Below are 25,380 nucleotides of genomic sequence, written 5' to 3'. Positions count from 1 at the left end.
TCTCCTGACATGGCAAAGCAGAGGCAACACGCCCTGCAGGAAGCGTACCCAGGTAAGTGGGTCTCCCCACTCTCTGGCCCTAAGCCCCTTTTCTGCCCATGCCCAGCCCCAGCCACTGATGTAAATGGTGCGGGGAGAGCATTGTCCTTCCCACCCCCACCCCGCCTCATAAACCCCTCACCGTGGGAACCGGGCCAGCCAATCAGAACACTCCCCTTTGAAAGGCCACCCTATAAATTGAGCCTCCTCTCCCCAGACGTACCAGACCTACCATTCATAGGCCTCCCAGGGCCCCCTCCCCCTGGATAAACCAGATCAGTTGCCCCCCACCTTCCTCCAGGGTAGAAACAGGGAGTCTGCTGCCTGGAATGTTCAGGGCCAAGCGCCAAGCCTCCCGGCCCCCAGCGTAGAGCCCCAGCCCCTGGCATGGCCACACCATGACACAGGAGCGACTCAGGAGTCCCCGAGAGTTTCGAGGGGTAACCTGGGAAACCCATGGAGCAGTGAGAGTGGGTTGCTGAGCCTGCGACAGTCCAGCCAGGGGAAATGCAAGGAAAGTGACACCAGCCTGTTGAGCAGCGGGTACGCAGGCGATGAGGAGAACAGTGAGGTCAGCCTGGTGGGCAACACTCCAATCTTAAGGTTGCCGAGAAGGCTCCACACCCAGGCAGGCAGCGCCCCAAGCAGCCAGCTGTGTACCATCTACTCGCCCAGCCAAATCAGAAGGCGGGCGGCTGGCCAAGCCCATGGCAGCAGGCAGGCTGGAGGGGAAAAGCGAGGCCAGCCTGCCCAGCAGCGGCCTCAGCAGCAGGGCCAGCAGCCTGACCAGCATGAGCTTCATCAGCCTGGGCAGCAGTGCCCTGAACTATCAGGTGAGTAGCGGACTGCTCAGCTCCGCCCACAGCCTTCCCACCAGCAAGGCCAGCAGCTGCCAGGACATCCCAGTGGACAGCAATGTGCAAAGTGGGGTGAAAAGTAACACCAGTCTTCAGGAGGACAAGTCTGGGGGCAAGGCCAAAGCCGGCGACCAGGCCGCCAAGGAGGAGCAGCCCGCCCAGATGTGCATGCCTTTATGAGCCGGGTTGCTGGCCACCAGGTTCTTGAAAAATACAGACATGACGGCCCAGCAAACCCAGACTTCACCCAGAGTGGTTATTGCCAGAGCAAATACCTTTAAAAAAGTATACACTGACTGTGTCGGAACCTTGGATAGCCCCATTTGTAGCAACAACCATCAGCAGCAGGGTCGTGTGTAGCGAGAACTATGGATGATGAGCACCATCTACACTCAGCAATCAGCAATCAACAGTGAGACCATCTCTATTGAGAACCACTGTTGAGAGGAATGGCTGTATGAAGAGTCGTCAGTGCTGGGTTCACCTGCATCCACCTCCACTAGCCAAACCACTTATGAGCCCCAGTGATGAGCCAGCCCTAACAGGATCCATCACTGGCAAAACCATCTGTATTGAGAACCATCATGGTGGGATCACCAGTGCCAAAACCCATCAGTGGGGACAGTTGTGATCAGCAGCAAATACCAACTCTATTTAGAACCATCTGAAGTTAGAACCTCCCATGGAGAAACCATGCTAAGTGATGAACACCATCTATAACCAACACCAGTCATGATAAGCTCAGAAGAAGCAAGCGCCAGTCTCGGCTGGGACTGTCCACAAGAGCCAGCTGAAGGAAACACCATCGTGGGGCACCACAGCCCTGGAGGAGCTGGATCCCTACCAAGCTCTGTAAGATGAGCTGCCCACAAGAGCCAGCAGCATCCAGAGAGGATGCTCACGATGGCTGTGTTCAGGGAGCCCCATCCCTGAAGAGCATCCTCCAAGTGAGCTTCTCCCTTTAATTTTGAGCACTGTTGCCAGGTAGCTTCAGCCCAGAATCTTCCCAGGAGCAAACGTTCCCCGATGCCCCATCTCTGTCTCTACGTGCATCTCAGAGGAGGTAGAGGCAAGGAGGACAGAAATCACCTTTGTTGAGATGGTAGGGACAGTGCTTCCTATGGCAGCACAATGCCCTGATCAATGCGTAATGGTGACAGAAACCAAACCAGCCCAGAAGGGCTGGGATGAGACAGCTCTGTGCCATTTAGCGAACATCTCCTAGGTGGGTGGGAAGGCTGAGACCTCCATCTGCCCCTTCTCAGGACAATAAAGCCCTTCCCTGGGGGCTGACCATGCAGACCCTGGGGAGGAGGTGTGTCCACTGAGGGGCGGAGGTTAGAACAGTCACGAAGACATCCACTAGGTTCAAGAAGGAAAGCGGAGGGGGCACCAAAGACAATAAAAGGTGTCTGGAGAGGCTGAAAGTGTACATGCATGTGTGTTCCTGCCGAGGTCACAGTGACAAATGCAAATACACCAAAGAACCGTGTTGAGAGGAGCCCTCAGCTGCCAGTTCTGCTCCCTCCAGGCTGGTGATCTGGGGCAAAATACTTACACTTTCTGGGCTCGTTTTCCTCATCTGGAAAATGGGAACAATAACCCCTATTTCATACATAGGTAGGATGGTTCTGTGAATTACGTGAAAATGTCTATGAATTACCTGGCAAGTAGTAGGTCCTAAACGTTTGCTTCCTCCCCTTTCCGCGCTTGTCTATAAATGGGCACAGTGGTTCCTGCCTTAGCTTCGCTCACAGCACACAAAGGATCATGACTGCTAACACAAACAATGTATTCTTAACCAAAAAAAAAAAAAAAAAAAAGAAAGAAAGAAACAAAAAACAACAAAAAAAATGGAGCTATAGCATCTGCTTAGAAGACAGGACAGATCAGCAGATGGTTTGATAGGTTTCAGGGGTGAGTGGTTCTGGGTTTGAGGGCACTGCATGTCTGGACTGGTGGGGCCGTTCATCTCGAGCATGAGGGCCTTTGAGTACATTCTCCCCCACTTTGTCCAGGCAATATCACTCAGCAGGGGCAGAGCACCCATGACCCAGGCAGACCAGAGGAACTCCCCGCCCCCAGTCCTGCCCAAGGGACCCCTGTCCACAGGCAGGCCCTGGGGGGGAATCTTCTGGGGAGGCTCTGGGGCTGCTTTCCCTCCTCACACCCCCATTGCTGCCTTGCTCTCCTGTCTCAGAGAAGGACAGAGGGTACACAAAAGCAAAGTTGTAAGCACAGCAACACTAGACAACCGCACACTGGAGGCCACAGACTCCCCGGACACAGCGTGTCCAAAACGAGCTCACCCCCCTTCCCTCGACCACCTCCTGTGTCCCTTCTCAGCAAATGACATCATCCCACCCCATTGTTCCAGCGGGGGCCCTTGTCGCACTGGACCCCGCCCCTGCCTCAGCCCCACGTCCCATCAGTCCCTAACACCTCCCCTCCCTCACTGCTGCCCCCCTAATCCAGGCTGTCTCTTCCCCCCAGACCAGTGGTTCCCAGCTCCCGCCGCACAGTAGAAGCACCTGGGGAACATTTACAAGATGCAGATGCCCAGGCATCAGTAGGGTTTAAAGTTCCCCGGGTGAGGATCATGTTCTGTCCGGGCCAGGAAGCACCTCTGCCCTTGCTCTCTTCCCCCTCAAACGCACTTCCATCCCCTGGGGTCTAAAATGGACACCCTCAGGGGCCAGAAAGCTACTACAAGGGAGTAGATACGGGGCTCAGCCTACTGGAGGACATGCATCCCATCAAAGAAAAGCCAGAAATCCAGAATTCTATATGTAAGATCTCCTGATTTTTCAATGTGGGTCACAAATTCAAATTCTTTCCAGAAAGGGGGAGGATGGATGAAAATTTCTGAAGGCAATCTCAGGGCCACACATTCAAAGGCTTCTGCTTCTAAACAGAATGCAGCCATCTTTCTGAAACAAAAACCTACTTATATTCCTTAACTGCTTAAAAACTTCTGAATCTTCCCCCTGTCCAAAGGATCTGACACGGCATTCAAGGCTCTTCAACAAACTGACCTATGTTTTCCTTCCCTGGACTCCTGTTACTTCCTCCAAAACCTCTATATATACCACCTCAAACCTCTCATAATTCACATGCAGTAAAATGTTCCCTTTCTTGTGTACAGTTCTATGGATTTTTGACAAGCATGCACATAGATGGGTCAGGCATCCACCACCACACCCTGAATACCGAATAGTTTCATCGCACCCCAAAAATCCCCCCTTGCCCCTTTTGGTCAGTTCCTCCCACCCCAGCACCGCTGACCAGTTTTCTGTCCATACGGTTTTCCAGAGTGTCACGTGGAATCAATCAGTACGTAGGAGCCTTATAAGCCTGGCCACCTTCGCGTAGCCATTTTGACTCACCCACATTGTCTGTTTAGTGCTGAGTAATGTTCCATGGTCCATCAGCTCTCCCATTGAGAGGCACTGGGTTGTTTCCCAATCGGGCAGGTTACGAAGTGAGTAGTAAACATTTACGTACAGGTGTTTGTATGAACAGAAGTTTATCATTTCATCTGGGTGAATACCCACGGGTGGGACCGCAGGCTGGGACATGTGTTTGGCTTCATAAGAACCCGCCCCGTCACTTTCCGAAGGTGGCTTTACTTTATAGTTGCCAGCACTTTGCCTTTGTCAGAGTTTGGATTTTTCATTTCACTCTCAAAGTCTCTGTTCTCATTGTCTTAACAATAAGAAATCGTTTGTCTCAGTCTCCCATTATTAACTCTGTCTTACACATGGGCAAACTGAGGCACACAGAGGCCAACTGTGTGTGAGTAAGTGGTGGGGCTGGGATTTGAACCCAGGCGCTCTGGTCCCTGAGTCCATGATCTTAACCATTAACCTCTCTACCCTGCCCTCCCTGCTTCGGACATTTAGGGCCCTCACATACCCAGGCAACAGGCTGCCCCCAGACGCAGAGCCCCCAGCCAGCTGCTTCTTGTCTCGAGCCCCTTAAGTGTGGCACCTCCCACTGTGTCTGCCTCCCTAAGGACAGGTGTCACTCCCCCAGCCCCCCGCCCCCGTATCTTCAATGCCACTTCCCCATCAGTGGCAGCAATCGTTGCCGAATGAATGAATGCATGAATGAATGAATGAATGAGAGACAGTGAGTGAAGGATGAATAGCTGAATCAGAAGAAAAAAGATGGATCCTCCAAGGCCTGCACTCCAGCGACTACATCCCACTGTCCAAAAACAAACGTGGTTCAGGATCCAAAAATTAAATACTGTTCAGCGTGCATGCCTGAGCCCCGGGCACTGCTCCACACTTCTCTCATTGTCTGCCCAGCAGATCCGTCTCGGCTCAGCTCTCTCCCACCCGAGCACGGGGCACACAGCAAGCACTTGAAGCAAGGACCATTTTTCAAGCGGGTATGGTGATTTTTTGTTTCCTGTCCACTAGCTTGGCGTTTGGGGTGCAGCAGGGTTGGAATGATGGGTTGGCTGCAGGCACTGGCTCCTGAATTATTAACTGGGCTGGGGAAAGAGTTGCTTACAAATGCTGTCCATCCAGCAGACCAGGCGGCCCACGGACTTCAAACAGGCTTGCAGCAAGGAGGGACTGGGAATGGGAGGGACTCGGCTGGTGGGCCCCACACGCTGACCAGATCTGAAGCCTCTCTTCCTGAGCGCTCCCTTGGTTTCCATCCCCTGGCCCAGAAAAAGTTTATTTCTCTCGAGTTCTTCACACCATAGTGCCTGCTCTGTGGGAGTCAAGCACACTCCTCTTCTGTCCACGGCAAAACTGTGGGCAAAATGGATTGAGTCAAGTGATTAAGGTTTGCTCGGAGCCAGGAGCTTGGTGGGTAAGCCAGGCTCTTGGTCTGTGGCTCACTGTGGGCAGGGAGCAGAGGGTACCTGAGGTTGGGTCTCCAGGAGCAGAGCCTGAGATGAGGGTTTTTGTAAGATTTATGGAAAGGGCTTTCCAAGGAGAAGGAGAGTAAGGGACACGGGATGGGGCTGGCAACGCCTCAGGCAAACCCCATGGGAAGCTCTGGAGCATCTACGGCAGCTCCTAGTGGGTCTTACCATCAATCAAAGGGAAGCAGGCCCTTTGTACCCCCACACTCCGAGCGAACATAACCAGTGGAACAGCTCCAGTCCAAACAGGCAACTCCCCAGAGAAGGGAAAGCTGTGAACCAATAGGGGCCATGTGGGGCAGGTAGTCCAAACTGATATGTGGCTCCACAGAGTGATCAGGACCCCAGCTCCTCCAGATTTCCATTCCACCCTCCTTAGGATGAGGTCTGCATCCTCATGGTCCAAGGTGGCTGCCCAAGCTCCAACAACACATGCCCATCCAACACATCAAGGAGAGCAGGGGGAGGAAGGAGAGAAGAAAGGCTTGACCCTTCTTTTATAAGGAGACTCTCTAAAAGTCTCACAAAACACAGCTATATGGAGCTATAAAGGAGGGGAGGAAATCCAGTCTTTATTCTAGGATGCAATGTGTAGGAATAAAAACTGGCTTTCTGTTACTAATAACAGAGGAAAGAACAGATACTAGTTAAATACTGCCCCCCAACTCCTCTCCCTTCAGATGCTAAAGGGAACTTTTAACCCTCTAAAAAAAAAAAAAAAAAAAAAAAAGTCTTTTACTTAAAATCTTTGTAGTAGTTGGCAAAAATGACCCAAATGCTTAGCAACTCCTCCCATGGAGAGGAGGAGTCAACTTCTCCATCCCCTGAATCTGGGCCCATCTTGTGATTTGTTCTGACTGACAGGAAGTGATGCTCTGCCCTTTGGGGTCTAGGCCTTAGGAGGCCTTGTGGCTTCTGTTCACACACTTCACACTAGGCTGCCATCCTGTGACCAAGCTTGGGCTAGCCTGTCACATGAGGAGAGAGGCCATCATGAACCAGCCAGCCCCACGTGACCCATCAGCTGACCATGGACACATGAACAAGTCCACCTAAGATCAGCTGGGCCTGCCCCAGACCAGAGGAGCCACCAGCTGAGCCCAGCACAAACTGCTACCCTCCAGGCTCCCGAGCTAAAGAAGACGTGGTTGTTTTAAGTCACTATGTTTGGGGATAGTTTGTTCCATGGCCAAAGCTAACTGATAATGCTCTGATGACCCTCCCTTACTCTCAGGATAAAGAACAAAATTCCCACCACCACCAGCAAGGGTCTGGCCTTTGCTCACCACTCCAGCCTCATCACAAACCACTTTCCTCTCTGTGGGGCCTTCACTTCCACAGACCCACTCACTGACCCAGTACCTTTGCAGCAGCAACTCCTCTATCTAGAATATGCTTTGTCCCTTTACCTGGTCACTGCCTACTTTTCTTGCAGAGCTCAGCTCACCTGTCACTTCCCTGCTCCCGCCACCTGATCCAATCTCCCCAGAACACCCTCTCGGGCCACCATGTCCCTCTCTTTCACAGCACTTTCATGGCTGGTTGTCACTTGACACTTCCTTGTGTGGTTCTTGGATTAAAATTTGCCTCGCCCATAAGTCTTCAACTCCACCGGAGCAGGGACAGGGTCTATTTTGCTCACAGTTGTGTCCCTGGAGCTTAGAACAATGCCTTTTCACAGTGGGTGTGTCATTGTGTCACCAGCAAGTAGAAGCCTGCCTTGCACACAGTAGGTGCTCAATATATACTTTGGAATGGATATGTTGAATCTGAGCATTGCAAAGGAAACTGGTCAAACCTCGATTGTAACGTTAGTTCTCAAAATATGAAAGGTGACAAAATGGGAGCCTACAGAGGTTGAAAGTGGCACACACACACATACCCATCAAGTTTGTCAAGGTTATAAATGTGAGTGTTGACAGACATCCCTCTTGGGCTCATTTGAGGCTCGCCTCAATGGATATCAGTTGTAGTTTGTGAAAGCTGATGAAAATCCTTCCCTTACATATCACGTTAACCCCAGTGTGGGCACAGGATGGCCTCAAGCTAATCCTAGAATTCGCAGTGGTTTCGAGGACAGACTCTGGATTCAGAATCTCTGGGCATGTGTCTTGGGTCTGACAAACACTAGCTCATCTAGTGATGACTAGAGTCATCATCTGTAAAATGGGAATGAAAGCAGTCCCTCCAAGGGTTGTTGTGAAGAGTACACTCCTCTGTATAAAGCCCCCTGGGGCCCAGTGCACATAGTAGGCCCTCAATAAGTGACAGTTATCATTGCAATGAGCCTGAGGGAGGGCATGACTCTCCTCGCGGGCAGCTCACCACTCAGGCTGTGTTTCTGTTACTTGTCTTCTATCCCCCCCCGCCCCAGCCCCAGCTCCTGGCTCAGGGCCCGGCACAAGGTGGGTGGTGACAAATGGTTGCTGAAGGAAGACATGAGAAACTGAAGAGGAATGAATGAATGAACTCATTCAGCATTCACGAGCTAAGGCATACCCTAGGCAGTGGGGAAGCAAGTCAGAATAAGGCACCACTTTGACCCGCAAGTTGCTCTGCACTGGGACCAAAAATCAGAAGTGCCAGCCCACAGATTTCACTTAAAGACCCAAACTGCTGGGCGCCTGGGTGGCTCAGTCGTTAAGCGTCTGCCTTCAGCTCAGGTCATGATCTTGGAGTCCCGGGATCAAGTCCCACATCGGGCTCCCTGCTCAGCGGGGAGTCTGCTTCTCCCTCTGACCCTCTTCCCTCTCACCTTCCTCCCTCTCATGCTCTCTCTCTACCATTCTCTCTCTCTCTCAATAAATAAAAATCTTAAAAAAAAAAAAGACCCAAACTGCTGGCTACCTGAGAGCTGGCAGCCCTGGCTCCCATTCCCACCTGCCAGCAAGCAGCAGGACCTGACCTCCCCTGCTCCAAACTCACTGTTGGCTTGGCCCATAGGCCTTTGAGTTTACAAGCCTGGGCAAATTATGCAGAGGATGGAGCCCAGGAGGCCAGGGGCCTCACTCTCCCTGCAGCCTGCTGCCCAGAGGGGGACAAAAAGGGAGGGCACGGGCTCTTTCCCCACATAGGACCATGAAGGTGACAAGGGGCAGGTCAGTCCCCTTCCCTGGCTTTAGTTTGTCCCCAAGGTACATGAAGGGGCCCTAGCAGATCAATGGCTTTTATGCATTTTTTAAAAAAGTACTCGAAACCATCCCTGCACCCCCACCCCAAATAAAAGTAGACACACACATGGGTATGAGCAGAGCTCGCTTGGGAGAAGGCTGGGCAGTGAGGCAGGGCTCAGGCCATTCAGACCCCCACACTCCACATTTGTCCCCTTCATGGGGCCTCTGACCACAGGAATCTGGGAAGAACAATAGAAAAGATGATTCTGACATTTGGGATTCTGAAACCACATCTCATCTGTCCTCCCAGGCCCAAACCCACCAGTACCAGGCCAGGAGAGGAACAGGCGTGAGGGCAGTGGGAGCCGGATTTACTATTACTAGTCAAAGCATCTTAGACTCTTTCAACCAGACCCACTTGGTGTCTGTATCAAACAAGGATTTTTTATTTCCATCAAGAAATCTGTGCTCTCCCATTTGTCTTGAAATATGTGGCCCTCTTTATTGTCCTTCATTTTTCTGTGTTTGATGGAGATGTGGATATCAAGGAATAGTTTACATTCTTCCTCATTTTGTAGAAGGAAGTCAGCATTGCAATTGGCAGAGATAATGGCAGAGAGTGGCTGCCATCAGCCTCAGGACAGGGAGGTGACAGGGAAGAGCGGGGACTGTCCACAGGAAGGCCAGTGCCTGCTTTGAAGGAAGGGGATACCAGGGTGGCCATGTCTGCTATTCCTAGAAAATCAGAATCCCAGAGTTTTTATGAGAAATCTTCTGATTTTTAAATAGTGATTATTTCTCATTTTTCCCCCCAAACAAAACACTGCTGCAACAAAACATATCCTTAAGTCAGGATTTACCCCCGGAGCCACCAGTTTGAGCCTTCCACTCTAAGTCTGGCCTAGGAAGCCAGTTCGCCTTGGGGACTGGCTGCCTTCCTACCCTGAACTTGGCAAGATCAAGTTTGAGCTAACAAGGGCCCCAACTCGGCAATGGAGGAGTGGGGGGGGGGTGTCCTTCTTGGGAACCCCACACAAACTCCCTCCCGCCCGCCACAGAGAATAGATGTAATGTATGAACTGAGACAAGAACACAGCTTGAGACTGGATGGACCGTAGAAAGAAGAACAATTTTTTTCAAAAATAGTGACAGGCAATCTGTTTGACCAGGCTGAGAAGGGTTTAAACCAACACCCTGAGGATTTACACCAGAACACAGGAACCACCAAGTGCTCCACACACCAGTGCCAGGATCTTTCTAAAACAGATCAATTGAGTTTCCAGCACCCTGTTTACACCTTGGCTGGCTCCCCATTGCCCTCAGAGTAAAGTCCAAAGGCAAGTGCCTTAACTTAACCTTAATGCCTTATAGGATCCAGCCTCTTCCCCGGGCCCCTCACCCACCTTCCCCGTGTCCCCTTGCTGTCCCCACAAAAGGACTTTTCCTTCTCTCTCTTTATATTTTTATGAAATACTTTATATTTCTACATATATATTTATTTATAATTTATTTATAATTTATAATTTAATATATATTATATATATTATTTCTACATATATATTTCTACAATATATATTTATATTTCTACAAATTTTCTCTATAACCTGGAACACCCTCCCCCTGCCCTTCTTCTCCTACCAGCTCTCTCCAGAGGACTCAGTTCACGTGTTGCCTCCCCCACAAAGCCTTCCCTGATCAGACCTCAGGCTGAATTTAGGTGTCACTCCTGCACCCACTACCCTCTGCTTCACTCCATCTTTGTCCAAGTCACTGTGAACTGTAATCATGCACAGGGGAGACAAAATCTCCCATGCTCAGTGTGAGTAGGCACGCAGCAAATGTGTGAAAGAAGGAAGGAGGGAGATCTGAAATGAAATAGACCCCATCCTACAAATGCTTTGGGGTATAGATCTCCCTGGGAATGGAGGTTTCAGTGGGTACTTAAAGTCCCTTCCATCACTTCGACCTTAAAGAATCAGAATCTGGTTCAAAGTTGGCAGGACTGCTACTCAGAGAGGGACAGAATTCATCAGCGGTCACACAGCAACATGGGGGCAAAACCACAGTGAAAATCCAAATCAGAACTCTGCTGTGTTGTTGGCTTTAATTTACTTCCCCAGATGCCCCTTCCTCCCCCCAACCCTGTCTGCCAGGAGCTGGTTGGGGGGAGGGTGGGGAGTCAAGGTGATGGAGTCAGTGGCAGGGGTGGGGAGAACAGATACAGAAGGTATTTTCTCTTCTAGGTCTTCACGGGCATTAGCTCTGTGAATTATTCAACAGAAAATCTGCTTGAGATAGTGTCTTAGTCTTAATTTTCAATTCCCCTAATGCTGGCCAATTCTGTGCTGAAAACTTCTCAATTATTAATGTTTCTAAAACAATATTTGTTTTTGCTGCATCTAGCAACAACCAAGGCCTCCTAGCGAGTAATCCTGTCCTGAAATTCTCACAGAGAGGTTTGCCTTGCTGAGGAAGTGTTTCAGAGGGGTCAGGGGTATGTAGGGGTACAGCAACCAGACTGAGACCATTAAGCCATGCAGAGACAGGTAAAGGGAACTCCCTGGACAAAAGAAACTATAAAAATAGCAAAAATGATTACTATGTATTGGCATCTTATGTGTCAAGGGTAAAGCTAAACAAAAAAAAAAAAAGCTTTACTTTTACTTATTTAACCCTTGGTTTGCTTTTGAAATTCAAATAACTCCTTTAAACTGAAAACAAGTCTTAAAACTGCATTTAGAGTCAAACCCCTTTTGTTCTAAAAATCCTAAGGAGTATTTCTAGGTACGGCAGAAGTATTTCTAGATTAACAAGACTAGATCTCACTTGGACTGGATTCTTGTAGAGAATGGAGGGGGGAAAATGGTTATTTATGGAAAATGGTACTCAGAGGCACACACTCGTGACAGAAGATTCTTAAGTATATGTTGGCATCTTAGAAGGAGTTCTCAGAGAGCTTAGCTTTATTTTCTGCCATCTGATGCTCTCCAACAAGGGGGCCGTCCACAGGCATACCGAGTGTGACCGCAGGGGAGGGTGGAGTCGCTTCCGTAAAGCAGTTCCGGGACCTCAGTGCAAAAGTTAGCTGAACTTGGCTCACTCATCTCTAGGGTGACAGCCTCCTCCTATCAACACCACTCATTTGCCACAGCTTTATATTTCTACTCCCAAGTTTCTTGGAGAAAAGCTCACTCCATCTTTTGCACAAGAAGTGACACCAGGGTCCCCAGGATGACAGATCTCAGCGTACATGATGCCCATTCGCCAGAAGTCATCTTTCCTCCACAGCTTCACTCGAATTCGGGAATTCCAAGTTCAACATGTAAATCCATTAACTTCATGTCATTGTCTGAAACCTTTTCTTGATTTGGAGCTTCCAATACCAGTGCCAAGGTGTCTGTATCAGCTTCGGCCCTCTGCCTAACGATATCTTCATTGCCGGCACAGTTTCTTACACTGGACACGCTGGTGCGGTTCACTCCCGCGGTCAAGTCGCAGTCACAGCCAGATGCGTGGAAACCTTGGGAGTGCACCTTGGAACATGGTGGCTGAGTCACCAGGCTGAGGCGATGGGTAGAGGGAAGGAGGAAGGGGTAGCTAGCTTAGGTGTCACAGGATGACAGCGAGCAGGGAAGTCAGTGGTGAGAGCCTGCGACCCAGGAAGATCACAACCTACTTAAGTAACTTACAAAAACTCCCTGCCGTAAGGCTCATCAGCCCCATTTTACAGATAAGGAAACAGACTCAGAGAGGCCCAATCTTTGCCTGTGGTTCCTCAGCTCATCACTGAGAAGAACGGGACTTGGACCCAAGTCTATGTGACTTCATAGTACATTTTCCCCCTTGACACTACAGTGCCATCTGGGATTTTAGTTGCATCCAAGGAAGAACTTTCTGGAAGTAAATGATGTTACTCTCAAAGAGCACTTGGAACAAGGCATGGCTGGAAGGGAGATATGAATGGGAGGAAATTCTGAATGGAGGGCATCTGTAGAGTCCCCGTGAGGAGCTGCTCTCCTCTGTTGTAACACAACCTAAACGGCCCGGGGTCCTGGGGTGAGGGCGGGGCACACAAACTCTGCAAACGGTGACAAAGGCAACTGTTGTCCCATCTTTAACACTCAGACTCACTGATGGACAAAGGGCACGGAGCCTGGCAGAAGAGAGGCTTCAGAGTCAGACCAGCCTGGGAGTGCGCCCCCTGCTGAGCCACCTCTGAGCCAGGCCCTTACCCTCTCTGTGCCTCAACTCCCCACATCTGTGCAACAGGGTAACACCAGTCCCTCCCTCACAGGCTTGCGTGTAACACATCTGAGATGATGCCCATTTTGGGGCCTGACACACAGCGAGACACCAATAAATGCTAGCCTCCCTCTCCCTTCCCCTCCCCCGAGCAAGAGGCTGACATTTTCAAAAAGACATGCTAAGAACAAGGGGGAAAGACAGAAAGGAGGCAAAAACGTTGAGAAAATACGTTGCGAGGGGGAAAATCCACTCCAAGAGCTGGCGTAGGAGGAGAGGTGACAAAGGAGTAGCTTACTGAGGACAGAGGGGTCTGTCACAGGCGGGGGCACAGCGTGGGGGCCAGCGGAGGACGGTTCCCTCGGCGCCTGCTTCTTCTCGGCACTCAGATGTCTCACTGTCCTGTCCCCTCCTGTGTCTGCTTCCCTCTCCCTCCACGGACTGGCTTTCTGGCTTCTCCGCAGGGAGACGGCCGCCTCTTAGCTCCCTAGTTTGAAGGCCTTCTGCAAGCTCTCGGCAGCCTCGTGAACATCTTGGAGTCTCACTTCCCAATTCTGATTGGCCCAGGTTACAGTCAAGTATACATGCTGGGCCAATGAGATGGAAGGTGGTGGGTTGCCGGGTAAAAAGACTGCAGCTGGGGCCCACGTCATCACAGGAATGCAATCTAAAACCAAACCAGGGGCGCCGGGGTGGCTCAGGTAGTTAAGCACGGAACTCTTGATTTTGGCCCAGGTCATGATCTCAGGGTTGTGAGATTGAGCCCTGCATGGAGCCTGCTTGAGGGTCTCTCTCTCTCTCCCCCCTCCCTATCTCCTGCTCTCTCTTTAAAAAATACATAAAAAAAATAAAACCACACCAGGAATCCTACATCCCCACAAGAATGGCTAAAATTAAAGGCCTGATAATACCAGACGGTGGCAAGGCTGTGCAGCAATGGGAGCTCTCATCCTCTGCTGGTGGGAGTGTGAAATGGTACAACCACTTTGGGAAACTGGCCTATCTCCCAAAGCTAAATGGACCCCTGCCCCTTGACTTAGCAATTTCACTGCTGGGTATACATCCAAGACAAATGATTTCTTCTGTCCACCTAAAGGAATATGTGAAATGTTCATAGCAACCCCAAACTGCAAACAACCCAAATCTCCATCAGCAGTAAGATGGATAAACTGTGGTATATTCATGCAATGGATTATTGCTAAGCTGCAGCAGAAGGATGAACTACCTCCACCCACAACGTAGATGGATCTCACAAGTATAACATTTAGCGAAAGAAGCCATACCCCAAGCAGTACACACTATACGATTCCATTTAACAGAAAATGTATCAGTGTGATGGGGACTATAATATGGGTTATCTTTGGGGAGTAACAGCTGGGAGAGGGCACAAGGGAGCCCTTTGGGATATTACAAAAATGTTCTATATCTTCTTCCTTGGTGGTGGTTACATAAAAAAAAATCATCAAGCTGATGAATACTTAAGATTTGTGCCATTTACTATATCTAAATGATTCCTCAATAAGAAAAGAGAGCAAAGCTTATGGCCATATTATATGGAATATAGAATCAACTACATAACCACACAATCACCTTTGTCTGAATAGATGGAATAAACAGGCACATATCACATGTATTTATTTTATATACCTTACACATAATATACACATTACATGCATATATGTATTTTATTCACATATATGTATATAGGGAAACATGAAGAGAGAGGTAGAAAAAATCTGAATTGTATTTTTAGAATGTATTCAGTCTAGGAAGAGCAGATTGGAGGAAGACAGGGATGAAGGCAGGGAGGCCTGCTTAGCTGTCTAAGCAGGGGATGGTGGTGGCTGGCCACTGGAATGGACACAAAGAAAGAGATTTGAGGGCAGCCAACAGGGCGTGATGATGGACTGGATAATGACAAGGTAAGGGAAGAAGCTGTATCAGGGAAACCCCTGTGTTTCTGGCTTGGGCAACTGGGTAGGGGACGATGCCATTCCCTGGATGAGGAAGACCAGAGGCAGGGAGGATGGTGGACTCCGTCTCAGACAGGATGAATTGTCAGGGGAGTACCCAATGGAGCTGTCAGAAACCATGGCAGCCCACTGTGCTAGATGGGGGTCCCTGGAAACAGATTGGGAGGTACAGCTCAGTGAGGTGGGTGGGGAGCTCTGGGGAGACACATCAGAAGGAAGCGAGGAAGGCAGGATTTGGTGGAGAGCCAAGCTGAACTGTAGTGTGGTTGCAAGTGAGGCTGCCTTCTGTCCCACCCTGAGCTCTGGAGCCAAATGGCTCCCCAGAGTTGCCCGGAATTGAGACAAAGGGACCAGACTTTTGCGTCCCCCAGACAGCCAATTACTGGCCATGGCTGCCTCTAGGAGGGGCATCTGCTTGGAGGCCCAGGGCAGCTGTATAGCCCCAGGAGCTGAGGGCATCAGCCCTGAAGAATGATCGAGGTGAAGTCCCTGCCCCCTTTCCAATGTGTGTCCAGTTGTGGCTCCAAGGAAGTCTGCAGCCTGTGACCATGACTATCATGCACTCTGGCTCTCATTCCCTTACCTGTATCCTACAGGCACCGACCCTCTGGCATGCCCCCTGCATCCCAGCCCTGCCCGCTATGTCCATGGAGCAGCTCCTTCTAATCTCTTTTTTATAAAGAGAGCTGGTTTTTCCTCTGATGCAAATACTCAAAGCAATTAGAGCTGCTCAGCACCACCATTCTTGTTCAATGGCCAATGCCGGGGGCATTGGAGGCAATCTCCTCACCACCAGGGCCACCGAAACACACTGAGGGGCTTCTGGGGTCAGGGGCTATCTCCCAAGGGCTGGACAAGTTCACTCCTGCGAGGATCTCTCACCCTTCATATCTGATTCATTAGCAAACCCTACTGGATCTACCTCCAAGGTCCATCCAGGATGCCATTTCTCGCAGCCTCCTCTCCTACCCTGGTCCAAGCCACCAGCGTCTGTTAGCTGACTCACTGCAGCGGCCCCTCTGGTCTCCATGCTTCCAGCCAACTCTGGGCCCTCGATAGTGTCTTCTCGCATGGCAGCCAGATTGAGGTGTTAAACCCCTCCGCTACATTCCCCCTCTGCTCAAACTCCTACTTTGCCTTCCACCTCTCTGATAAAAAGTCCATACAGTGGCCTTTCCAAGCTCATTTCTACTTCCCTCCTGCTTGCTCATTTCTCTCTGTCACATTCGCCTCCCCAGGCACACTCCTGCCTCAGGGCCTTTGCACTTGCTGGTCCCCCACCCTGAGATACTTTTTATACCCTTGCTTCCTTCAGATCTCCACACAAATATCGCCTTCTCAAGGAGGCCCTCCCTGACCACTCTATTTTTTTTAATATTTTATTTTTAAGTAACCTCTACCCCCAACGTAGGGCTTGAACTCACAACCCCAGGATCAAGAGTCGCACGCTCCACTGACTGAGTCAGCCAGGCACCCCAGTGACCACTCTGTTTTAAACTTACAGCCTCTCACCACTTCTCCCACCCCTTAGCCCTGGCTCAGTTTCCCCTCTTCATGAAGCAACATCCATTGTTGTCTTTCCCACTAATTTGCAGGGGCAGAGATTTGGGGGATTTGTTCAGCGACTAGAATGATACCCCATGCTTATAAGTGGGAGAGCTCAATACGTGTTGATTCCATGATTTAAGAAGTGAGTAACAGGTCATGCTCAACCCTTGTCTCAGTCTCCAGCTCAGGCTGCCATAACAAAACACCATAGACCGGCAGGCTTCAATGCGGAGAAGTCCTTTCTCACCATTCTGGAGGCTTCAAGTCTGAGATCAGGGCTCCAGCATGGCCAGTGCTGGTGGGAGCCCTCTTCCTGGCCTTCAGATGTGGGCTTTCCTTGATGCATGCTCACAGTGCTCTTGCTCTTCTTCTAAGGCCACCAACCCTATCCCATTAAAGATCCCATGCTTATGACCTCACTTTACACCTTCCAGAAGTCCTATCTCCAAATATAGTCATGCTGGGTTTAGGGCTTCAACATATGCATTTGCAGGCAGTGGGATCCAATTCAGGCCCCAGCAGCTCTAATCTCTTTTCTCCTCGTATCAGCCCTCACAGGTAGGTATTATCCTCATTTTAAAGATGATAAAACTAAGGCTCCAAGAAGTCACAGGCCCAAGCCAAGGGCACCAGGCTCAAAAGTGGCAGAGGAAGGGTTCAAACTAGCAATTGTTTCCCTCCACCCCACTGCATCCCCTCCTACATGCTGTTCCCTCTGCTGCGAATGCTCTTCCCACAGCCAGCTCCTTCTCCAATGGTCACCTCCTCAAAGAGGCCCTGCCTATATGTAGCAGCCATATAGGCAGGGCCTCCTGCTTCTTAGTGACTGCCACTTTGGTCCCTTCATTTCCTTCACAAGCCATGGGACATTCTGATGTTACCTCCTGCCTACCTGCCCAGGTGTAGACAAAATGATGGAGACCCAGGAAGAGCGCTGTTTGGAAGGCAAGGGAGTCGCCGGAGACACCCTGAGGCTCATAGCTGCAGGGACCTCACAAAGGATGCTCCCAAATGCACCGAAAATCAATTTGCCAAATGATCAATTTACTAGGCAATTAATTCACTCAATCTTTGTTTCTGTTCTATTTTTGAAGTTTTAGCAATTTGTGTCACCAGTTTTGGCAGCCTTTGAGGATTTTTCGAAGTCCTACTGTAGCCAGAGAGAGCGGCTAACCCTGCACTGACCCCAGGTGCCTCTGCTCTCAAGAAGGGCAGGGCTTTGGAAAGAGGAGATCTGCCCACCAATACTCAGGCAGCTGGACTCATCACAAACACATGCTCCCCCAGCCAAAGGGCCGTATCAGGCGGGGTGGTTTAAAAGGCCACATGGACCAGAACTTGAACCAGGGTAAGGCAACTGAGGCATTTGCCTTGGGATAATATTTAGGGGGCTCAAAAAAACTCAAAAATCACAACAAACATTTTTTTAAAGATTTATTTATTTATTTGAGAGAGAGAGGATGCAAGCAGGTGTGGGGCAGAGGGCAAAGGAGACAAGTAGACCCCCCACTGAGCAGGAAGCCCAAAGTTGGCTTCATCCCAGGACCCTGAGATCATGACCTGAGCCAAAATCAAGAGTCAGACACTTAACTGACTGAGCCACCCAGGCACCCCTCACCATAAACATTTTGATGCAATACTTCAAAAAATCAAAATTAATGCAAAAATTACATGAGGCACAAAATGAAACCATTTTCAATAAAGGTAAGGCCAGTCGCAGTGCTGTGGCAAGCCATACGAGAACAGAAAACAAAAGGGAAAGTCAATAAGACTGAGCCTATCTTCATTTAAAATGCTTGAATTTTGTTCATCCTGGATTTTTTTGCAGTAACTTTGATTTTTAAAAATATGCACTGAAATATTATCTATTAACACATGCTTCCAGGAGGATGAAGTAGGTGTTCTTTTCCCTATTCTTCCTCCTCAGCTCTCCGGAAAAGCCCTGGCCTGTATATATAAAACAATCATGAGACTCGGAAAGGTGAAGAGAAGGAGGCAGAATGGCTAAGGACATTGGGACTCAAGGCAAGACATGACAGTGAGTTCCCTGGGTTTTCTTTTTGCCTCATATATCCCCGACTTAGGGCTGAAAAAGGCAACAATCCAGAAATATCATCAGTCATAGACAAAAAGTCCCAACAGAAGCTGGTTCTTTCTAGCCAAAGGAATGTGAAAGGGCAACCTAACAAGGCGGAAAATGTGTGGACAATAACCACTCTAGGGCAGCCAAGCACTACAGAGAGTGCTAGGCCTGTCCCCCACCCCATGCCAGGAAGGCTTAGTGGAGAACTTAGACTACCACACTTAACAGGCTGGAACAAGAAACCCAATCTCTCCCAGGGTCCAATAGGGAACCTTACCCCAGAGGGTGGTGAAGAGCTCCCCATCACATCAGTATCAATGGAGACCATGTACAGAACCTGAACTTCAATCAGACAGTAATTAGACACTTCTCACTGCCCCCTGAGTCAGAAATTTCACTACGGTCCAATGATAATGATGACATCATGACCATGGTGTCATGAAGACCAAGTGGGCACCAAAATGAGGCACTCCTAAACTTCCCATCCAGCGAGATATCCATGGAGGCCTAGTGAGGAGGTGAACTCCTAACTCTGCCCAGAAGTAACAAGGAGCCTCCCACCTGGGTGTCAACAAATGGGTAACCTGGACTTCTATCCCCACCTGGCAGTAATGAGGTTAGGACCCTCTCACTCCCTGCCAGAGAAATGTCAGAGGAAGCCAGCTAAAACAGAAGATTTAAATAAGATTCAGATTCTCAGAACATAACACAAAAATGTGCAGGTTTCAATTAAAAATCACTTGTCAGGGTACCTGGCTAGATCAGGTCAGTAGAGCATGTAACTCTTAATCTTAGGATTGTGAGTTCAAGCCCCACATTGGGCATAAAGCCTACTTAAAAAAAAATCACTTATCATACCAAGAAAGATCTCAACTTGAATGAAAAAAAGGCAATCAATAGATGCCAACATTGATAAGACAGGCATGTTATGATTATCTGACAAAGATTTTGGAGTAGCAATCATAAAAATGCTTCCAAGAGCAATTTTTTAAAAAAATCACTTACAACAAATGAGTAAATAGAAAGCCTTGGCAAAGAAATAAAGTCTTAGAGAAGATACAGAACATATAAAGGAGAACCAATTGGAAATTCTAGAACTGAAAAATACTATAAATGAAAGAACCCAATAGGGGCACCTGGGTGGCTCAGTCAGTTAAGCGTCTGCCTTCAGCTCAGGTCATGATCTCAGGATCCTGGGATTGAACCCCGCATCAGGCTCCCTGCTCACCTGGGAGTCTGCTTCTCCCTCACCAACCAACCACCACTCGTTCTCTCTCTCCCTCTCACTTGTTCTCTCTCAAATAAATAAATAAAATCTTTAAATAATAAAAAGAAGAAGAAGAAAGTACCCAATGAATGGGCTCAACTGAAGAAAAGAGGAAACTGAGGAAGGAATCAGTGAACTTGAAGACAGAACAATAGATATTATCCAGTCTGAATAACAGAGAGAAAGCAGACTTTATAAACTTGAATAGGGGTGCCTGGCTGGCTCAGTCCATGGTGTGTGTGACTCTTGATCTCAGGGTTGTGAGTTTGAGCCTTCCATTGGGTGTAGAGATACTTAAAATAAAATAAAAATCTTAAAAATAAATAAATAAAATAAAGTAAAATTGAATAGAGCCTCAAGAACCTCTGGGACTGTAACAAAGATCTAACACTGGAGTCCCAGAAGAGGAGAAAGAGGGTGGGGCTGAAAAGGACTTGGAGATGGGAAACTTAACAAATTTGGCAAAGGACATAAACCCACAGATGCAGAAAGCTCAGCAAACAGGATAAAACCAAAGAAATCCACATCAAAACTTATCATATTCAATTCCTGAAAACCAAAGGAAAAAAACTGGAAGTCAGTGAGAGAAACAGTACTTTATCTATGGGGAAAATAATTTGAAAGACCATGGATTTCTGATCCGAAGCCACAAAGCCTAGAGGAAAGTAGCACATTTTTCAAGTGCTGTAAGAAAAGAACTGTCAACCCAAAATTCTATATTCAGCAAAAATATCCTTCAGGAATGAGGAGACATCAAGACATTCTCAGATAAAGGAAAACTAAAAGAATTTGTCACCATCTGGCCTACTTTAAAAGAACAACAAAAGAAAATTCTCTAAATGGAAAGGAAATGATTAAAGGAGTCCTGGAACATCAAGGAGGAAGAAAGAACAATAAAGAGTAAATAAAAGAGATATGGGTAAATGCAGTATGTTTTCCTCTCCCCTTGAGTTTTCTAAATTATGTTTGATGGTTGATTCAAAAATTATAATGCTATCTGATGTGTTTCTAAATGTATGTAGAAGAAATATTTAAAATCATATTGGAAAGGGATGTAAAGCGAGGAAAGCTTCTACACTTCACTTAAGCTAATGAAACACTGTACCAGTAGACTGTTAAAAATTATGTGTATATAGTGTATATATACATTGTGTGTATATATACATACATTTTAGGCATACAACAGTATACACTCAAAAACACTATAAATTAATCAAAATGGAATTCTAAAAATTATTCAAGTAACCCACAGGAAGGCAAGAAAAAGAAAACAGAGAAATTAAAGACAGAGAGAACAAACATAAAGCAAAAAAATAAAAAGGCAAACTTAACCCCTAATATATCAATAATCTCATTAAATATAAGTAGTCTAAATACATCAATTAAAAGACAGAGATTGGCAGAGTGGCCTAACTACATGTTCATTACAAGAACCTCCCTTCAAATGTAACAATATATGTAGATTAAAAGTAAAAGGATGGAGGGGCACCTGGATGGTGCTGTTGATTAAGCATCAGACTCTTGGTTTCAGCTCATGTTGTGATCTCATAGTCATGAGATAGAGCCCCACTTCCAGCTCTGTGCTCAGCAAGGAGTCTGCTTGAATTTCTCTCTCCCTCTCCCTCTCCCCACCCTCTCTCTCTCAAATAAATAAATAAATCTCTTATTTTTTTTAAAGTCAAATGATGGAGAGATATGTATCCTGAAAAACCTAACCAAAAACAGCAAGATATATTAATGTCAGATAAATAGACTCCAGAGCAAAAATAACTATCATAGACAGAAAGGAACACCATATAAAGATAAAAGAATTCATCTACCAAGAAGATATAACAATCCTAAATTTGTGTGCAGCAAACAACAGAGCTACAAAATATGTGCAGCAAAAATGGATAGAACTGAAAGGAGAAATAGACAAAAACACAATCGCAATTGGAGACATCAACACCCCCTCTTAACTGGTCAGAAAATCAGTAAAGATATAGAAGAACTCAACAACACCATCAACCAGCAAGATTTAGTTGACATTTATAGAACACTCCACCCAATATCAGCATAATACATATTCTTTTCTTTTTTTAAAACTTTTTTTATTTATTTATTCATGAGAGACAGGGGGGGCAGAGGGAGAAGCAGGCTCCCAAAGAGCAGGGAGCCCAATGCGGGACTCGATCCCAGGACCCTGGGATCATGACCTGAGCCGAAGGCAGACGCTCAACCATCTGAGCCACCCAGGCGCCCAATACATATTCTTTTCAAGGGCTCACAAAACATATACCCAAATAGACCATCTCCTACAATAGAAAACAAACCTCAATAAATTTAAATCATATAGAGTGTGTTCTCTGACTATAGCAGAATCAAACTAGAAATGAATAACAGAAAGAGAACAGCAAAACCTCCAAACATTTGGAAACTAAACAATATACTTTTAAATAATTTATGAGTCCAAGGGGAAGTCTCAAGGGAAGTTAAAAATACATTGAAATGAATGAAAATGAAAATACAACATAACAAAATTTGTGGACACAGATAAAGAAATGTTGACAGAAAATCTATAGCTTACATAAATGCTTACATGAGAAAAGAGTAGAACTTTCAAAATAATAATCTCAGCTACCATCTCAAGAACCAAGAAAAAAAAATAAGCCTACAAGAAAGCAGAAGATAGATAAAAACAAAAAAATCAGCAAAACTAAAAATAGGAAAACAGTAGAGAAAATCAATGAAACATAAATCTGGTTCGAAAAAAATCAATAAAAGTGACAAATTTCTAGGAAGACTGACAAAAACAAAAAGAGAGAAGACACGAATTGCCAGTATCAGGAATGAAGCAGAGATACTACTACAGACCCTGCAGGCATCCAAAGGACAATAATAAAGGAATACTACAAACAACATGCACAGTCTACACACACACATTTGATAACTTAAATGAAATGAAACAGTTCCTTGAAAAGCACAAATGACTTAAATGAAATGAACCAGGTCCTTGAAAAGCACACAATTCACTGAGTGTGAAGCCAGTAATTTGGATAGCCCTGTAACTATTAAGAAAAATGAATCTGTAATTTGAAAAGTCCCAGAAGTCTCCAGGCCCAGAGGCTTTCACTGGAGACTTCTATCAAATATTTAAAGAAAAATAACAATTCTACACAATCCCTCTTCCAGAAAATAGAAGAGGTTGACACTTTCGGTTTACTTTATGAGGCTACTATTTAACTGACACCAATATCAGATGAAGACAGTACGACAAAAAGAAAGCTAACAGATCCAGAACGAAGATAAGACAGGAAAGGGAGATGAACCAGTAAAAGGTATGCCAAAGAGCAAATGACCCCTGTGGGCATCTGGAACTCAGTCCCACTGGGGACCAGCTGAGGAACCAAACAGAACTGCTACTGGAGACAAAATGGGCCCACGGGAGGACAGGGAGCCTGAGAATCTCCCATCACCCATTGGTTGGAAGTAGTCCCCCAGGCGTGTTAGCGCCTCTGTACATCTGGGTAGTATATGCACACAGCTGAGTGACCTTTGGAGGCTTGGGAGCAGAGCTGTCTGATAGGACTTTTACAATGATGGAAATATTCTGGGTCTTTGGAGGAAGCAGAGACCTCACAGTGCACTTACAATATGGGCGCTAGAGGGAGTGGAGCTGTCCATGGTAGCCGGCCTGAATGCATCTGCCACAGAGGGAGAATCAAAAGAACTTGGTATCAGATTAGGAATGGGGTGGGGGTGGGGGGTGAGTGGCTCCAAGCAGGGCATGCTAGAGATGGCCATAGGTTATACAGGTGACGTTTTGGGGGACCCAGCTAACCAGCGTCATACATAGGGCACAATTTGGACCCTGACGTCTGCTGTCAGGAAGGGTCCGAAAGAGCAGCAAATGGTCCCCTCACTGCTCTTCCAAAACTAAGCCTCCTTTGCAAAGGGTAAAGCAACCAGATCTGCAGGAGGCAGTTTAAGGTGAGAAATATTAGTGTATTTGGGGTTTCTCATTTATTTCACGGTGCTCTAAAAGTGAACGTAATTACAGCAGCATTTCTTTCAGAAAAGCAAAACAAGGTCCCCACCTGAAGAAAGTGATTCCAGTAGACTATGTTGATGACAGACTTGGCAATGCTCTCACAGTGCCTACACGCCGACACATTATAATTTTTTCCTTGATAGTTAGACATACTCTGTTGTTACTCAATTTGACTCCTCTGAAACTGTTGCCAATAACCCAATTAAATAGTTAGCTAAATATATTAGGGGCACATTGCTGTGTATTTGGCCCTAATGAGGTTTATAGGAAATGCATTTTCCAGACTGCAAGGGCTCCAAAGGTGGAAATTGCTGGTGGCTTGGTTCTCCTTGTCCATAGCCACTGGCTCCAGGTGAGCCATCCCTGAGAAAGAGCCTCATGATAAACCAAGATGCCCGAGTTACAGCAAAGCAGCTAGAGAGCTGGCTCAGTTTCCCCGAGGGGAATAATCAGTCTTAGGTCTGCTGCAGCTGCCACAACAAAATACCAGAGACCGGGTGGCTTTAACACAGAAATGTATTTTCTAGCAGTTCTGGGGGCTAGAAGTCCAAGATCAAAGTGTTGCAAAGTATGATTGCTGGTGAGAGCTGTCATCCTAGCTTGCTGCCCCTCACATACCTACCCAGGGCTAGTCTTATACAGATGCATCCTTCTAAACAGAGCTGACCCAAATCCTCTCTGCTCCTTTGCTTATTCCAGTTGGATTTGGGTCCAGTGAGGACCTGTTAGGAAGGGTAGTTATGTAGTCAGACATCCCATGTTCATACAACTAGTATTTCCCGAACACCTACTATATCCCAGACACTGAGCCGGGTGCTGCAGCTCTTGTGGTGAACGAGAGGTGCTTCCTGCTCTGAGTCTGGAATGTCCAAGAGCAAGTGCAGGATACCATGGGAACACATCAGACCATCACCAGGCATGAATTGCAGACCCCTAGAAGGCTTCTCCATGGAGGTAACATTTAAATTGAGTGGCAATAAATGATTATGGGTCATTTTTTCAGGTAAAGGAAGTGAGGATGGCAGTGGAGGGGTGTTCCCAGCAGTGGGGACAACACCTATGCAAAGACCTTGAGGTAAAAGACCAGGACACATGGAAGAACAGAAAAGTCACCACCTCTGGAGCAAACTCCTTCCTTCCCAGCTCACAGCAGCACTGGGGTGTCTAGGCACCCAGCCCCTTAGCTCAGAGCCTGAATGTTGCTAAGATTTTCACTGGTTTTACTTCCTAAAGTTCTCTCTGACCCTGAGACGTTAAGACTACTAGAATGATCAGTGACCTCTCACATCAGAGAGGTTGGTGGGATCTTCCTTGTTAATCTGGCGTGGCCTCTTGAAGCCCAT

General features: G+C 47.5%; 1 protein-coding gene and 1 pseudogene across 1 annotated transcript; one reads left to right on the top strand and one right to left on the bottom strand.

The window, feature by feature from the left end:
* Positions 1–9: 9 nt before the first annotated feature.
* Positions 10–2,423, top strand: CUNH16orf82 (chromosome unknown C16orf82 homolog). Its single transcript, XM_025853793.2, has 3 exons — positions 10–52; positions 107–120; positions 281–2,423. Exons 1-3 carry the CDS (start codon positions 10–12, stop codon positions 878–880), a joined length of 657 nt encoding a protein of 218 aa, XP_025709578.1. The 3' UTR covers positions 881–2,423.
* On the bottom strand, positions 1,887–25,380 carry LOC112810283 (proliferating cell nuclear antigen pseudogene; annotated as a pseudogene).

Source organism: Callorhinus ursinus, unplaced genomic scaffold, assembly GCF_003265705.2.
Source record: "Callorhinus ursinus isolate GAN/ISIS: 27379988/994484 unplaced genomic scaffold, GSC_fseal_2.0 scaffold87, whole genome shotgun sequence".
In the NCBI taxonomy this organism is placed as follows: domain Eukaryota; kingdom Metazoa; phylum Chordata; class Mammalia; order Carnivora; family Otariidae; genus Callorhinus; species Callorhinus ursinus.
This window is presented reverse-complemented; position numbering and strand designations above follow the sequence as displayed.